At 40.1% G+C, this 16,310-nt stretch overlaps 1 protein-coding gene across 3 annotated transcripts in view; it reads left to right on the top strand.

Annotated features, from left to right (window-relative positions):
- The window catches only part of LOC111569680 (1-phosphatidylinositol 4,5-bisphosphate phosphodiesterase beta-4), a 109,510-nt gene that overhangs the window by 55,090 nt on the left and 38,110 nt on the right, over positions 1-16,310 (top strand). For 2 of the 3 annotated variants that reach the window (XM_055015818.1, XM_055015817.1), the window contains exons 5-12: positions 3,377-3,457; positions 5,066-5,125; positions 7,039-7,182; positions 12,913-12,992; positions 13,114-13,167; positions 13,265-13,346; positions 14,429-14,529; positions 14,977-15,034. In XM_055015818.1, coding sequence (XP_054871793.1) covers positions 3,377-3,457; positions 5,066-5,125; positions 7,039-7,182; positions 12,913-12,992; positions 13,114-13,167; positions 13,265-13,346; positions 14,429-14,529; positions 14,977-15,034 — 660 coding nt within the window. Of the gene's footprint in view, positions 1-3,376; positions 3,458-5,065; positions 5,126-7,038; positions 7,183-10,316; positions 10,377-12,912; positions 12,993-13,113; positions 13,168-13,264; positions 13,347-14,428; positions 14,530-14,976; positions 15,035-16,310 lie in introns of those variants that run through there. The other variant, XM_055015819.1, reaches the window with a different exon arrangement.

Here is a 16,310-nt window from a genome sequence, read left to right as displayed (position 1 = left end):
TCTGTTTAGCTCTGCACAGTTTTAAATGTCTTATAGATTTGCAATAACTGACGCATTTTTGTCCTCGAGTTTCATATTTCAGAGGAGCCTCCCGTCCTGGATGTCAGAGGTTAACGAGATGCTGTGTAATCAGTCACACTAAGAGCCTAAGGGCTTCCTCCGTGTGTGTGTTTCACTCTTTCATTATCTCACTGATTGGAAATCAATCGCTTAAGATGTGGCTGATGTTTGGTTTCCATGGCGACTAAGCAGCTGCATATTGACAGCTAAGAATAACCGGTAGAGAGAAATGCAAGACATTGAAAACACATTGACAGTGTTTTCTGCTGCCTGTTTGCTGTTTGATACAATGATTTAATTATAACATTATATATCATTTGGGTAGATATTCCTGTAAGTACGACGCATGCTGACTCCGTTTTCAGTTAAGAATATCGATTTTGTAATTCAGAAGCCTAAATACACAAAAATGCTCTGCTCCAGCCATAAAAGATAAATATTAATGATGCACCCACTAACAGTAAGATTTTGTTACTCATCTACTTTTTAAGATGTGACGTACTGGCCTTCTGATATTTCTGTTTCCAGTCCAAGTTTCTATTGTGTTGGCTCGGGTTTTGTCAACATGCTGCAGTGTTGTGTCGTCTCTTGTCATTTAAAAGGATCAGAGTCCTAAAGAAAACTACTCTGTTGTCATTCTGCGGCCTTCATTATAGCCTTTTATTAGCGCTATTCATTTTTAGCACGACTTTAAAACTCAAGTTGTACCAAACAGCCTCCAGGCTCACAGTCATAATAAATAATCAGAATCAACTTTGTTAGTCAAGTTTCTACACACAAAGAATTTGACTCTGGTGAGAAAAAAAAAGTACTAAAAATGAGGTAAAAATTGAAGAATAAAGAATAAACTACAACAATAATAATAACAGATCATTTATGGTCTGATCAACTAAGACTGTAAATAATCTGTTATTTACAATCTGATCGACAGATTTTTTGACGGTGATTATTTTTTGGTTGTCTGTAATTCACCCTGCTGCATCAACTAAGTAATTACTAACCTTTTGTTGTGGATGGTGTTATCTTAGACAAATTTTTAAAATTTTTTTTGCCCCATTTAAATGCCTTAACCCTGCTATATGATGACACTTTTCTCTGCCAGTCAGGCACTTTCAGTTGTTGTACCTCACTGACTGACACCCAACTTGCAAAATTTAGTCTTGAACCTTCTGAATTAAAAGGAAAATTGAATATGTGAACGCTGCTTTTGTCTAACTGCAACATAAAAAACAGTTCACTGCTCACCCTAACACCAAAAGCACGAGCCGTGTTTTCAGAACATGTTTTATGAGCATTTTGAAGTTTCACATTAAAAAAGTTGATTCAAGCGACAAATTTGGAAGAAAAACGTTGTACCAGAACAGTTTTTGCACTCGCTCCAGGTGGTTTTTGGTTTTTTGAAAAGACTTAATGTGCTGCTTTGTTGCCCTCTGGATCACATGTATCATAACTATGAACCACAAACATGACAGAATAATCACACTTTGCCTGATTCCCCAATATTTCCTCTCCATATTTGCTCTTGTGGATGGCCAGAGTTCTGTTTGTTTCTTCTTCCTTTTGTTTTTTTGCAGTTAGCAAACAAGGCTTCAAAGCTACTTCTCCTTTGTTTATTACAGCCATGTATAACATAGTCTATACAGCAAACTTCTGAAGACACAATGCAGCCTAGTTAATCCACTCTAGATGTGCATTAAATAATCAATTAGTCAACAATTATTAAATTATTAAGCAACTATAGTGATAGTTAATACGTTGGAGTAATCTTTTAAGAAATATACACCAAAACCTCTGATTTCAGCTTCTTAAATCTAAATATTTTTCATTTTCTTTCCTCCTCTGACAGAAAACTCAATATCTTAGTGTTGTAGACAAAACAAGGCATTTGTTGACATGATCCTGGGTATTTTTCACCATATTTTGGATTCCTACTCCGAGAATAAGGTAAAACTGCAGGGTTCTGATGTTCAGGCTTGAGATGAGGCCCAATGCTATACTTGCAGCCAAAGGTGCATCAACTAAATATTGACTTTAAAGGGGTGAATATTTATGCAATCACTTATTTTATGTCATATATTTTTAAATAACTAACCTTACTTTGTAGATATCTGTTGTCACTTTGACATAAAAGAGACTTTTCTTGTAAACTCTTGTCAGTGATTTCCATGATGTTAAAAGGCAATAAATGGAGGAAAATTTCCAAAACGGGGAATATATGTTTTATAGGCTCTGTAAGAGAGACTCAACAGATAACACACAAACTGAGCAGCACTTAGGAAAGAATGCACAGTTCAGATGGAGCTGGATTGCCATATGTAGGACCTTCATCCATCCAGTTGGACCCTCAGCTAGTTTGCTTTTAGCTTTACGAGTGGTCTGACAGTGTAACAGTAGCCTGCTCTATATTCTAAACAGTGAGTTCTTGTCTCCTTCATTGAGCTGTATAACTGAAGCCTCTGCCAGCCCTAATTCAGATGAAAGAGAGTCAAGCTTTTAGCTGCACTTACAGCAGTTTCACTGTTTCCTAAATGGAGTCAGGATTGTTCTCTGGGTTTTTATGATGGTTTTAGATGCTGGCGGGAAGCCAAACAACAAGCCAGCTTAGTCTAATTTGCAGCCGTACCAAGGTAGCAACATCCCTAAAATATTAAATTAGGTGTGTGTGTGTCACACTGTTCCCTATTGCTAATATTAGAGTGGCCCAGCAGCCTTCTCCTATTCTATATTCCTCTCTTGTGTTTTTAACCTTAGATTTGAGTATGATTAATAAAAAAAAATAACACACTTGGACACCGTCATGCGTCGGTGCAATCACAGTTTTCCAGCTGATTGAATTGAGTGAAAAATGTTCGGGTAAGATAAGCCGGCTAATGTTAGTGGATTTTCTGCCTCGACACTCCTGATGAACTGAACAGGGGTCGCTGTACGTTGCACAGCAGCTCGTAGATGCAGAGATACAGTAGCATCGCATGAACCAGCATTGTCTCCAGCTCTGAGCTCCAAACACATGATGTTTGAGTTTACCAGCTCATGGCAGTGACATTTATCTCACTGTGTGTTTACTTTAGCAGTAGGTTTCATCTCCTCTGCACGCAACCTGTGTGTACATACTGAACATATTTGTATGTGTGCGTGTCCTCGGGCAGGCAGGTATATCTTGTAAATGAATTACAGCTACATCTGGATGTCAGATTGCATAATCCCAGTGTGTGTGAGTCGAGGAGGTTGACTGTTTAATGTCAGGCCACGTCAAATAAAACCCTGTGACTGATGAAGCCTCCCCTCTAACAAAAAAATATTCTTTTCCTCCCTGCAGGACCCATATATCTTTGAGCCCAACTGTCAGATGAAGGTGGACGAGTATGGCTTTTTCATCACCTGGAAGAGTGAAGGAAAGGTACAATTTCAACCATTCCACCTGTGTGTGTTCTGTTGTCTGCCAGGGGAGAGAAATGTGTTCCTATTTAGCGGTCAGGAGAAGAAAAGCTTCTTCATACAGCGATTTCACAACTACCTTCCTGGCACAAACTTCATCTGGTTCCTGGAAACTTAATAAGAATAGAGAAGTGCACCTATTCATCTGACATGCCTTTCATCCTATGACATTTTCTAAAATATACATTACATTATTAGATTGATTTCCTTCATTTAATGCAGCCATTGTTTATTGTTATTATTAATTACATAGAGAGTTAAAATCAACTTGTAGAAAAGATAGTCTCCATCATAGTCAACTTTTACAGCTGTCTCCTTTAGTTTTCTGCTGACGTCAGATCAAAAAAAAATCTATCCCAGTCTTTAAAATGGCTGCTTAACAAACCTGTAGAATAAAAACATCTGTCAGAGCTGCAATGATTAATCAATTTGTTGTCAACTGTTTTGATAATTGGTTAGTAGGTTTTTTTTTTTGTTTTTTTTTTAAGTTATTTTTTTGGCCTTTCATCGGCTTTATTGGATAGGTGCAGTGAGAGAGAGACAGGAAAGGGCAGCAAAGGGCCGCGAGCGGGAATCGAACCCGGGCCAGCTGCGTCGGGGACCAGCTCCTGTACATGGGTCGCCCGCTCAACGCGTTGAGCTATACGAGCGCCCGGGTTTGAGGGTTTTTTTTAAAGAAAAAAACATTAAAAATCTCTGTTTTCAGTATTTTCGAGTTTCATTACTCCTATGACAGTAGGACAATAATTATTTTCTCAACTAATCAGTTTGTTGTCAATTATTAAATTGTTTGCCAACTATTCTGATGATTTTTAAAATTGGTTTGAGAATTGTTTTTTATGAAAACAAAGTACAAATTCTCAAATTTTGGCTTGTTAAGTTGACATAGTTTCTTGTTTCTTTCCTCCGGCGACATTAGAGCTGCAACTAACAGTATAGTTCATAAATTGTCAGAAAGAAGTGAAATATATCAGTGCTTTTAAAGGCCCATGATGCTGTCCTTAAGTGTCAACAACTTGAACTTACTTAGTTTACTGTCATAGAGGACTACTCAACCAGAAAATATTGACATTTCAGAAGGTAGAATTGGAGAATTCATGCCTATTTTTAACTAAAAAATACTGAGACTAGTGGTGTTAATGATTTCTTGATTTCTTTTATGATTTATATTTTATTTGTCTGTTGTTCTGTGGTTAATTTTGTGTTCCTGACAAGAGACAACACATATAAATTAGCTACAAACTTACTCTATATTCAGTTGTGCGCTGTCCCTGCAAAAATGTACAGTATAATTACATAACATTAAAGTTCCAACAGAATAATTAATTATCAAAATAGTTGGCAATTCACTTGAATAATGGTTACAGCTCTGTTCTGAATGTTTAAAGGTGAAAGAAGCAGTAGAGGCTGCTGTCAGATGTTCAGAGGTTGTGGCGTCGCTGCTGTACTGATTATTAGAAACGATTACTAACAAAATGCACCGTGACCCATCTGTCTGTGTTGTTTTCTCTCCCTCCTCACTTCCTACCACATTCTTCCTTCCTCCTCCACCTGTTTATGTGTCCTGTAGGAAGGCCAGGTTCTCGAGTGCTCCCTCATAAACAGCATCCGAGTCGGTGCCGTCCCAAAGGTGAGACCACGGCAAAGACAATTTCTTCGCTTCTGCTCTCGCTAAATCCTCAGCCTACCCCGACTCGGCACTCGGTCCTCTGCTCCTGCGGTGACTCTCCCGGTGAAGCCTCGGGAAGCTGCCACGTCATGCACATTATTCACACTTAAATTAGCTGAGCCTACAGTGGTGTATTCTGTGCATATAATGACTGATCAGGGACTCCCAGCTGAGTTCTCGCTGCCGAGCTTCTCTCTCAAATATCACATTCACGAGGGGCACCAGCAGAACATCAACATGAAATATTGAGCTCATCAATATTTATACAGCCCTGGCTCGGTTTAGCCGCTGGTTGAATCTGAAACAGGTTTTTTTTTTTTTTTGCAGCCATGGCTTGTGCTTTTGACCGGGAGAGGAATATTGGAGAATATCAGAGGTTCTTTCAGGCTTTCAGAGAACCGCTGGGTTAAAGGAGTTCACACTGCAGGATTAAAAAAACCAAGGTGTGAGACATTCTGTCGCTGTCAGGATAGCTTTTTCTTATCCTATAATGGTGAAACTGATCCTGAAATAGGCAAGAAGTACCAACCAGGTGCATCATTCAGACTATATTATGCACATTTACTGGTTTATAATTTGATTTTAGGTCTGCTAGGGTACATTTTAACACTTTAATGTAAAATTAAACTAAAATGCTGAACATCAGATACAATAATTGGCTAGGCCAATGATCAGTCGACCCGTATTTCAAATGAGGGGTTTCAGGAAGGTAAAGAGCAATGTTTTCTGTGGTAGAGAATAATTTGATATGGACTTTGTGCTTTAAGTTTGAAGACCTTTTTATATGCACAAAGTTCAGCTATATAACACACTTAAAACAAAGCTGAAACTCCCAAGAAACTGAATATGAGCTTTTTAAAGGCAGCTGGCAACCAATTACTACCATATTTAGCAGGTGCAAGGCCATATACACAAACCTGTAGGGGCTCTTTGTGTATAAAATATTGATTCATGCGGTGTAGCGTAGACAGTGACACATTATATTGTAGTATCTGGCTCCACGCCTGCTGTATAAATTATGAAAGCTGTTATTGGAGTAGCTGTATGGAGGCTGGCTTCTAATCATTAAACCCATCATGCTGCTAAAAGTAAGATGCCTGACAGGAAACACTGTTGACAACCATTCCTGGGTTGTGTATTTGATGTTGACAGCAGCCTGTTCGGTTGGCCCTTGTGTTTATGTACATGTGTAAGGGCACGTATACAGAGCGTATACAGCCTGATAGCTCAAATGCTGTTTTGTGCTCTGTAAGCAGCAGACGACTGATAGCAGGGCATCTCCTCTGAGGCTAACATGGTTACACAAGCCCTAAGATCTGTTTCAAATAATCCAATGAGCGAGGGAAGATGAATGCGATTGGATGATTGCTGGCTGGGATCTTAAAGTGCCACGGTCTGCTGCCTGCTGTTGTTAATTCAATCATACCAACATACATTACCGTCTTCCCCGGTGACGATTGTGGCATTGAAAAGAGGAGAGGGAGGAGTGGTGCTGCTTTTCTGACAGCGAGAGAAGGATTTCATGGATTTTCTGTTGCACTGATTGAACAGGAGTTTGCAGTCATATCAGGCTGAAATGAGTTGGGGAAATTCTGAGAAAAACAACTGGAATAGCTGAATGTCAGAAATGTCTTGTCTGATATCTCACAAAGTGTAATGCACTTACAAGTATTTTCAACATTCAGTAACGATTGTTGTAATTCATTTAGCCTTATAAATGCATCAGAATATCTAAAATGCTTGCTGTGTCTTTTCTGACATTTTATTTCTCTTCAAAGGTGTTTCTTGGGCTTATTTTAGTCTTCATGTCTTCATGCCATGTATGCCATCTTTGTCCACCAATTTCCTACTAAACTCTTCTTCTTTGTTCTAAGGATCCTAAGATCTTGTCATCATTTGAGGCCACTGGAAAAACAGAAGCCGACCTGGAGGGCTGCATCATCTGCATCTGCAGCGGCACAGACCTGGTCAACCTCAGCTTCATGTTCATGGTGGCAGAGAACCCAGACACAGCCAGGGTATGTGCACACATCCGCTCTATATCCACGACTCTTACTATATTATATATTTTAACAATGACAAACCTCACTCTGCATTGTATATTTACATATGCTGATATACAAGATGCAATCCAAAAAAGACTTTGCCTCTGAAAGTCTAAAAAAACCACACCCTACCTAGATTTGAGGTAGTGTCCTTGTGCATCGACACTCTGCTCCCGGTGCTCCTGCAATGCTTGAAACACTTGCTGGAAGTCCTGTTATGTACATGAAACATGTCAAGCACTGTCTGTGATGGTCGCTGAATCTCCTAAACTGTGAAAAAGAGGAGCAAGTACATGTAAATAGCTTCTTCTTTAGTCTTACAGACTGAGGTTCTTACACTAAGAAAACTCCTGTTTTTTCTCTGGATGGTAGCTGCAGACCCACCTCTCGTCCGCTACATGAAGGTTGGAACATCCAGCTGCTGACTCGTGCAGAACGTGGTGTTTGCTCCATTCTAAAGTTCAAGGATAATTTTTGTCAGCATCCCACACAACAGAACATATCACTGTCCAAAAAGGCACTTTTGATGCATTTAGATGGATTCCCATGTAGGAGTGGGCGATCTGACAATCTTATATCAGACGAGCTTAAATTATAGTGATTGCATCTTTAAGGAAGCTTTTTGTAAGGGCCAAGGAAGGACTCCAACTCCACTGTGTTGAACTGCAGCTGGTGATGGTAGACTCAGGTCTGCTTTCCACTATGAACTGGAGCAGGTGGAGGACTGGTTCAAGCTGACTGAGGCTGCAGAGCAAAACTCTTGATGAGATTGTCATCACCAGTGGACGTTATGGTGTCCTTTATGCACGGAAGACCTTCTACACATTTTGTAAACAGAAGACAGCATGGTTAGTGACAAAAATGTACCAGTAGGTAGCAGATCAACAACCTCAAAGAAACATCAAACTAGATACAAATCACCACTTGCAGTCAGAACTTTAACATTGAAATCCCAGTGAAAGCAGGTGCACAGTTTCAGTTTCCCTTCAGCCTTAAATTGAAGTGACAGACTTTGTATCCAGGCAACCGTATCCACAAAAAAATAAATAAATCATGTGGTCACGAGTTCAAGTAAATCTCAGATCCTGATTCTTCCCCAAAAGATTGTTTTTTGACCAGACTGGTCATCCCCATGCTCATAGTGATCACAAAACATGTGCAACCTGGAATACAATATAAACTCTCTTAGCACCCAGCACTCACACAGAGGGCAGTTAATTCAACATTTACACATCTATATATGCGGGTATATGAAGGTTGAAGGAACAACCCGGCAAAACAAATATCTAAATCTCAAAAAAAGATTAAAAAAATCATCCAAACAGCCGGGAGAATAGTTCATATTTCAGCTCCTACACAAGGCCTTGATTCGTTCTGATACATAGACACATTGTGAATGACTCATTTTCTCTCACCTCATCTCTGATGCTGTGTTCCTCCTGCATGCCTGCTTTTGCTGATATTTTTCTTAGACTGCCGCCAAAAATTGGCTTTCTCTGGTGCTGTAATACAAACACCTGACACCTATGAAAAGACCCCAACCAGTGAAAGTTGGTAATACTTTCCGACTGTGGTAGATCAGAAGTTCTATTACACTTGAAGTACACAGACAAAATTTGTTTTTTCATGGTCTTTTTCGACACTAAGGAAAATATAGAGCATCGCCAGCTTTAAGTTCCAGTATTTTGACGAAGGTTAGGAAGACGGCAGAAGATTACAGGCAGCTCTGAGGCAGAAGAAAACTCGAAGAGAAAGAAGACAACAGTTAAAGTCAACTATCTTCTGTTTAGTGTGGCCCAAAGGCTTAGTGGTAATTGAAAGACGTAAAGCCGAACCAAGAAGGAGCCGCTTTGACATCTCCGAGTAATCTTTGTCAGCCTGAGGGACGTCTGCCAGATAGCTCAATAAATCCACAATACATGACAGACAAATAGTTTTTGATCATTTGCACAAACTTGCAAAAAATTATTAAGTGCTGAGAGACGCTCCAAAGGTCTGCTGGCAGCGATATAACACAGAATGAGTGAGAGTCGCAGCTCACTGTCGGCCTTGATGAAAATATTTTTATATAATTCATTCAAAAGTGTCAACTTGGGCAAAGAATTCAGAATCAGCAGCTGGTTTATAACAATCTGAAACTAGATGCTCAGTGCCAGCACGGATCTGTTATTTATCACCGTAGCGTTGGTGTTTGTTCGTCATGCTGGTGATATTCACGCCACGGCCTTCAGCTGGGAGGCCTGATGGTTGAAGGACAAACACACACACATTCAGATGCATCAGTTTAAAACACAACCGTCCCTGCCATTTCTCTCCTTCACACACAAACACACACACAGACATAAACACATCACAACACCGCCAGCTCCTCCCAGCAGGCAGGTGACCGTAGGTAGCCGACCTCGGGAGATGACAGACTTATTTACATCACGTTCACACAAACACGCAGTGCTTCACCAACACCCCATGCCCAAACACACCACCCCTGCTGCACCCGTTATCTCCTTTAATGTTTTTATAATGATGTCAGGGATAATTTGCTGTTGACGTGGAGGACATGAAGGTGCAGACAGGGGGCTCAGAATTAGTAATGCTAATGTTAAACTGTCAATTGATTAGTTTCTGTTAATAATCTATCTGATTAAGAAACATATGAACTGTCTGAACCCTAAAACCTGCCGACGAGTTTGAAAGATATGTTGTCTTTAAAGCTTGCCAAAATTACAACATTGATCAGCCAAAAATTATAAAACCAGAGCGAACGGACCTTGAATTACCCCCTTAATGTGCCGTTCAATTGGGAAAATGATCTGAATCTAAGCTAAGAATTGTAATATTTCCTCCAAATTACTGTATTTTACATGTTAAGTTTAAAAAATTGCAAAAAAAAATTTTACTCTAATTTAGGGCTGGGTGATAAATCGATTTTATCGATTAATTCGAGTTTGTACTTAATGTCGATTTGTTTTTATGAAAATCGATTTTCTCAACAACATCCGCCACCAACGCTTGCCTGCTGGGCTCCCGTAGTTCAGCGTGCGCGCCCCGCCCCCACCGCATGATACAAACAACATGGCGGCGAGCGGCGCAGATCTGAAGGCGCGTGTCCACTGGATGTGATTTTCCCACACGACAACGCACCGCATCTGAAAATCGCACGGACGGCGGTGAGTAGCGAACCACAACATGGTCACATGACAGCTCTGAGCAACAGCAGGACGCTACGTGGTCACGTGACCGAGCTTTCAGCTGGACAGTCCGATGTTCCAGTTTAACTGGTGATCAGGTTAACTGGCGATAGTTTCTGTCTCCAGATGTTTCGTCCGCAGATTCGTCACGGTCAGACCTGGATTTACGTGAAATAAAGATACCAGATAAAGAAGACCTCACCGAAAAACGCCGGCATCACTACTTAATAAAGTCTGTATCCATGTAAATATCATCTACAGACAGTAAAAAGAAACGTGCGGGCCGAAATAAAAAACACGTATTTTTCAAGTACGGTGAGAGGATTCGAAACCACGTAATCCAGCGATAAAATTACGAGACCACCGTTTTACTCATCGTGCTACCGATCAGCTCGACAAGCATTCTGCTTCATCCATATAGATCACTGTCATCCTGCCAGGTGTTTAACACCTGGTGATCGTTCAGGAAACACGCCCATGTCAACTGGGGATAGTTACAACTTAACACAGGCTTCCTGGTTAATAACGAGTCAGAAAACTATTTATTGTCTCACCAAGAAAACCCACAACATGAAAGCACGTCCGCTGCTGTGTTGTGTGTTAGTTTGTGTGTTCAGTGGAACAGATCCAGAGCAGAACTTCGAGCTTAACTCGGGTTTGTTCTCAGAAACACTCAGACCCTCAGTAGCCTCCCATCAGACGGTTAGGATGTGGATGACTGAACGAGTTTTTATTGTTTTCTGAGTGACTAGTTTAAACAACGTGGTCTCAGTTTGTTCCAATGTATTTTAGCCAATCCAGCTGATGTTTTGCTGCGTGTTGTTGTGATGGGAGGCTGCTGAGGGTCTGAGTGTTTCTGAGAACAAACCCGAGTTAAACTCGAAGTTCTGCTCTGGATCTGTTCCACTGAACACACAAACTAACACACAACACAGCAGTGGACGTGCTTCTATGTTGTGGGTTTTCTTGGTGAGACAATAAATAGTTTTCTGACTCGTTATTAACCAGGAAGCCTGTGTTAAGTTGTAACTATCCCCAGTTGACATGGGCGTGTTTCCTGAACGATCACCAGGTGTTAAACACCTGGCAGGATGACAGTGATCCATATGGATGAAGCAGAATGCTTGTCGAGCTGATCGGTAGCACGATGAGTAAAACGGTGGTCTCGTAATTTTATCGCTGGATTACGTGGTTTCGAATCCTCTCACCGTACTTGAAAAATACGTGTCTTTTATTTCGGCCCGCACGTTTCTTTTTACTGTCCGTAGATGATATTTACATGGATATAGACTTTATTAAGTAGTGATGCCGGCGTTTTTTCGGCGAGGTCTTCTTTATCTGGTATCTTTATTTCACGTAAATCCAGGTCTGATCGTGACGAATCTGCGGACGAAGCATCTGGAGACGGAAACTATCGCCAGTTAACCTGATCACCAGTTAAACTGGAACACCGGCAGACAAGTCGGATAAACACGGCGGCTCGGCCGCAAACTTTCCCTTTTATTTCAAAAACACGTCAGTGAAAAGTATTTCTGAAAGAATTTTAAGCGAGAAATAATCTGCAGCAGCTGAATCTGTCCTCGTTTTAGGTCACCGACGCCTAGTTTAGAAGTTTGAGGGCAGTTTAACGATGCGTGACATCTCCGCACGCCGCCTGCAATTTGCATAAAGTAGAAGTCAGTCTACTTTATGCAAATGAGCTGCAGCCCTCTCCAGGTAAACACACCGGATCACAGCTGGAAACGCACCGCAACCGGACCAGCATGCCACATGCGGCGCATTTCCAGCTGCAATCCGGTGTGTTTACCTGGAGAGGGCTGCAGCTCATTTGCATAAAGTAGACTGGACTCCGGCATGAGGAGATTAGGTAGGGGTAAAAAAAAAAAAAAATCGGATAAATCGTGAAAAGGGATTTTTTGTGAAAAATTCGGAGATTTTTTTTTAGGCCATATTGCCCAGCCCTACTCTAACTATATTCTGTTAAAGACAAAAGAATGGTTAAACTGTGATTAATTCAGCTGCAAACTAGAGTCACATTACAAAAAATAAAGGACTTTTCAGCTGAACTGCATGTTGTTGCATTGTAAAGGTCATTTTTATCCAGCGTAACTTATTGATGGCTAACATTTGGATAAAGAAATCATTCAAAGTTAAGATTCTTGTCCTCAACATTGTTTCTTTCGAAGCATCCGGCAGCATATTCATGCAACTTACAAGGCCGCCTCCAACTATTTGTTCATTGTCGCTGCTTGAAACCTTGCAGCAGCTAGCTGTGTTTGTTTGTATGTTGTCATGTTTTCGTGTGTGTGTGTCCTGTCAACATGTTCGCCTACGTGTGTGAATTAGTAGGCAATTCATTTACTTGTGTTTATTTCCACAAAGACACTAAACACAATGTAAACTGGATCCACGTTTCCCTGCTGTATGTTGGTCAGCGGTGTTTGTAGGGCGTAGGAGTGTGTGCGTACGTGTGTGCGTGCGTGCGTGCTGAATCTTTGTGCTTGTTTGTTTGCAGAAGTGGATCGAGGGTTTGAGGTCAGTGATTCACAACTTTAAGGCCAACAACGTCTGTCCAATGACGTGCCTGAAGAAACAGTGAGTAGATTTCACAGCACGCTCCCTGCATGCTCTAATTACCAACACTTTAGACGTTACATACAATCTCCTAGCTTTTCTCAATCAGCCCCTCTAATCTGAGTTTCTCTTCCTTGTTTAGTTGGATGAGAATGTGTTTCCTGACCAATGTGAATGGAAAGATTCCTGTCAGAGGGTAAGACTAAAGTTTTTCTCCTTTCTGAACCTATTTTATACAACTGTGATTCACTCATCTTCACCTTCTTTTGTTTTTCCTCCTTTGTCTTTTACAGCATTACACGAACGTTTGCGTCAGGCAAGACGGAGAAGGGCATCTTTCAGGCTCTGAAGGATCTGGGCCTCCCCAGTGGAAAGGTCAGAGACAGTCTGTTCAATTTGTAAAAGTCCAGCAAATGTTAGTCAATAAGGGGAGTCTTTATCAACCAAGTTTGGATGCAGGAAAACAAAAAAGAACTCCACAGTCACTCAAGCTGTGTTTCTAAAACGTATGTTGAGGCACATTTTTAAGTCTTGCATGAGAAAAGGTTTATTGAAATGGTAATATTCAAGATAACTCAGTTTCACAAAAACATTTTTACACTTTGCTTGATGTGGTTGTTGACTTTTTCCAAAAAAAAAAAGCATTAATGTGCAAAATAGGAGATGGAAGCAAACTTTTCACTCAAAAGACTTTCTGCTTTTTTTAAAAAAATTTTTTTTTAATATCTTTTTATTGAATTTGCCTCTGAACAGCCCAAAACATGGCAAAACCCAGTTTACCTGAAAGAATAATTACAACTTACCAATGGAAAGTAATCCCTTAATAATTATATATATTTTTTTCTCTCATACATCGACAAAGTTTTGCTTATTCTTCTTCTTCGAAGTTTTTTGGTTGGTTGGTTTGTTTTTTGTCATAATAATTCAATTCAATGTAATTAATATAGTGCAAATTCACAACATATGTCATCTCCCAGCACTTAGCACAGTAAGGTACAGGCCTTACGAATTATGAAAAGAACAGAAAACCCAACAAAAGTTGCGTTTGGATTCCCTATGAGCAACGGTGGGAAGGAACAAAAAAATAACCTAGAACATCCAAAAGAACCAGGCTCAGGGAAGGCAGCCAGCTGCCTCGACTGGCTGGAGTAGGGATGAGTGGGGATAGTGGTGGGATAACGTATCCTAAACTTAAAACTGTTGCAGTCTGTAATGCATAATGAGCTGTCATTTGTTTGTGTGTTTTATAAACTTGTTTATTCTCATACGATACACCGTGACATAACCTTGTAAAGGATTGTGGGTCAGGAAAGCCAGATGTAGTTCAACATCTGGCTATTTTTTTTTTTCACACTACATTTGATATGCTATGTCTTGGGGCATGCTAAATCTTTTTATGCCATACTGTATAGTGTGGAAATATGTATAAGTAAACTCTTTTTTTTTCTCATCCACAGAATGATGAGATTGAACATTCAGATTTCACTTTTGACATTTTCTACGCGCTCACACAGAAGATCTGCCCTCGAACGGACATCGAGGAGCTTTTCAAGAAAATGTGAGTTTCCTGTTTTTAATAAACCTGCCTGCTCTTTCCTCTGTACAGTGATTTCCCGTGTTTGCTGATTTTTGCACCTCAGAAATAACAACAAATCTTAACAGCGGTACCCCAGCGTTGAACTGTACCTGTGTAGCCTAACAGAAGTGTTGAAATATTCCCCGATGAGAGACGAACCGCTGCATCGTGTTCGGAAAAAAATCAGGACAAAAATGTTTCTGCGCCTGCTGCACTAACTACGCCTGGACGGCCTAACCTGCTTCCACAGTTCGACATTAATTACATTCAACCTAATGACAACATTGAAAATAGAGAGTGATGATTAACATGTAAAAGTTAACGGAGTGCTTTTCTAATTTTAACTGTGTGAATGACTGTGAGAGTTTCCATTTTTAAAAAACGTAACATTCTGTTGTTTTGTTCTTTTTCTAATTAATTCCTTTGCAGCAATGGGAACAAAACTGATTATTTAACTGTAGACCAGTTAGTCAGCTTTCTGAATGAAGTAAGCTCTTTACATTAACTTCTCTGTGTGTTTGGCTTGAGCTTTGTGCTTCCTGCCCCCCTGCTTTATTTCCCTCCTGCCCCTGGTAAAAGTTGCCCCTCCAACCTTCATTAAACCTGCATCCATGACTTTTACAGAATATTTAACTTCCAGTGAGGTTTCAAGGGCAACTTCCACCTCCTCCTTGTTCTGCATGCTCAGAACCTCATCCCGTTTCCTAATGTGCTGCCACCACATTGTCGCCGCCGCTGCCTCCCCTCCCTGTGTCTAATTGGTGTCGCCATAGCAACCAGAGACTTTTTTTTTTACCCGCATCCTGTTGCTTCCTGCGTGGTTTCATCTCATTTCCTGCTGTTTTTTTTTTTTTCCCGCTGTGTTTTTCTACCTGCTTGGTCACGTGCGCCGCCGCTTCACGCCTCCAATCAGATTAATTCCTCCACCTGTGCTTGGCGAGTGGGCAGCGGCTCCATAACGATGCTGTTGTTTTCGTTCCAACGCACGGCTTCCACTGCTTTCAAAGTGGCATTTAAACGCTGCACCTGTTGGTGTGATTCACAGTTTCTGTGACCTACATGCTCCCTGTTGAAGGCCACAATAATATTTGAAACAGCTCTACTGACTTAGAGGAACAACTCTAAGGAAACATATTAGGAAAAAATTAAAGGCTTTTAGTATCTTCTGTTATGCATTTAATACATTTTTAAGGGGAGACACTACAGGTGAAACAGTAGAATTTTAAATAAGTTAATAAATATCAACATGAAACTTACCCACGTAGTCACTTCAAGACAATAGTTTTTTCTACTTCTTAAATCTTATTTTTTTATGTAAATGAGACATTATATATCTAAAATAGGGCTGCTACTAATGAATCTTTTCCTGTCGATTGTTATGTTGATTATTTACTCAATTAAACAGTAAGTTTGCTCTATAAAATGTTCACTGAAACGGGAAATTTTCAGTTTAGTGCCATAGAAAAAGACAGAAACCAGAAAATATTCAAATTTAAATTCTCTGCAATTACAGAATTTAGACATTTTTTTATTCTCTTAAAAAATTACTCAAACTGACCAATCAAAATCGATAGTTGACAACCAATCAATAAATCGTTGCCGTCTCATCATAAAATACCCCAAAATATATACATTTCCAGAACAGAAATCTGAACATTAGATAAAGCCAAGTTCAAAATTCTTATATCATTTTGTCGAGAGGTATTTCATCTGTTTTTAACACTCCAGAAATCATAGAAATACTCTCAACATCCAGAAAAAAA

The sequence above is a fragment of the Amphiprion ocellaris genome, chromosome 12 (assembly GCF_022539595.1).
Source record: "Amphiprion ocellaris isolate individual 3 ecotype Okinawa chromosome 12, ASM2253959v1, whole genome shotgun sequence".
NCBI classification, from domain to species: Eukaryota; Metazoa; Chordata; class Actinopteri; family Pomacentridae; genus Amphiprion; species Amphiprion ocellaris.
Note: the sequence above shows the minus strand (reverse complement) of the source record. Positions and strands in the feature narration are given on the sequence as shown.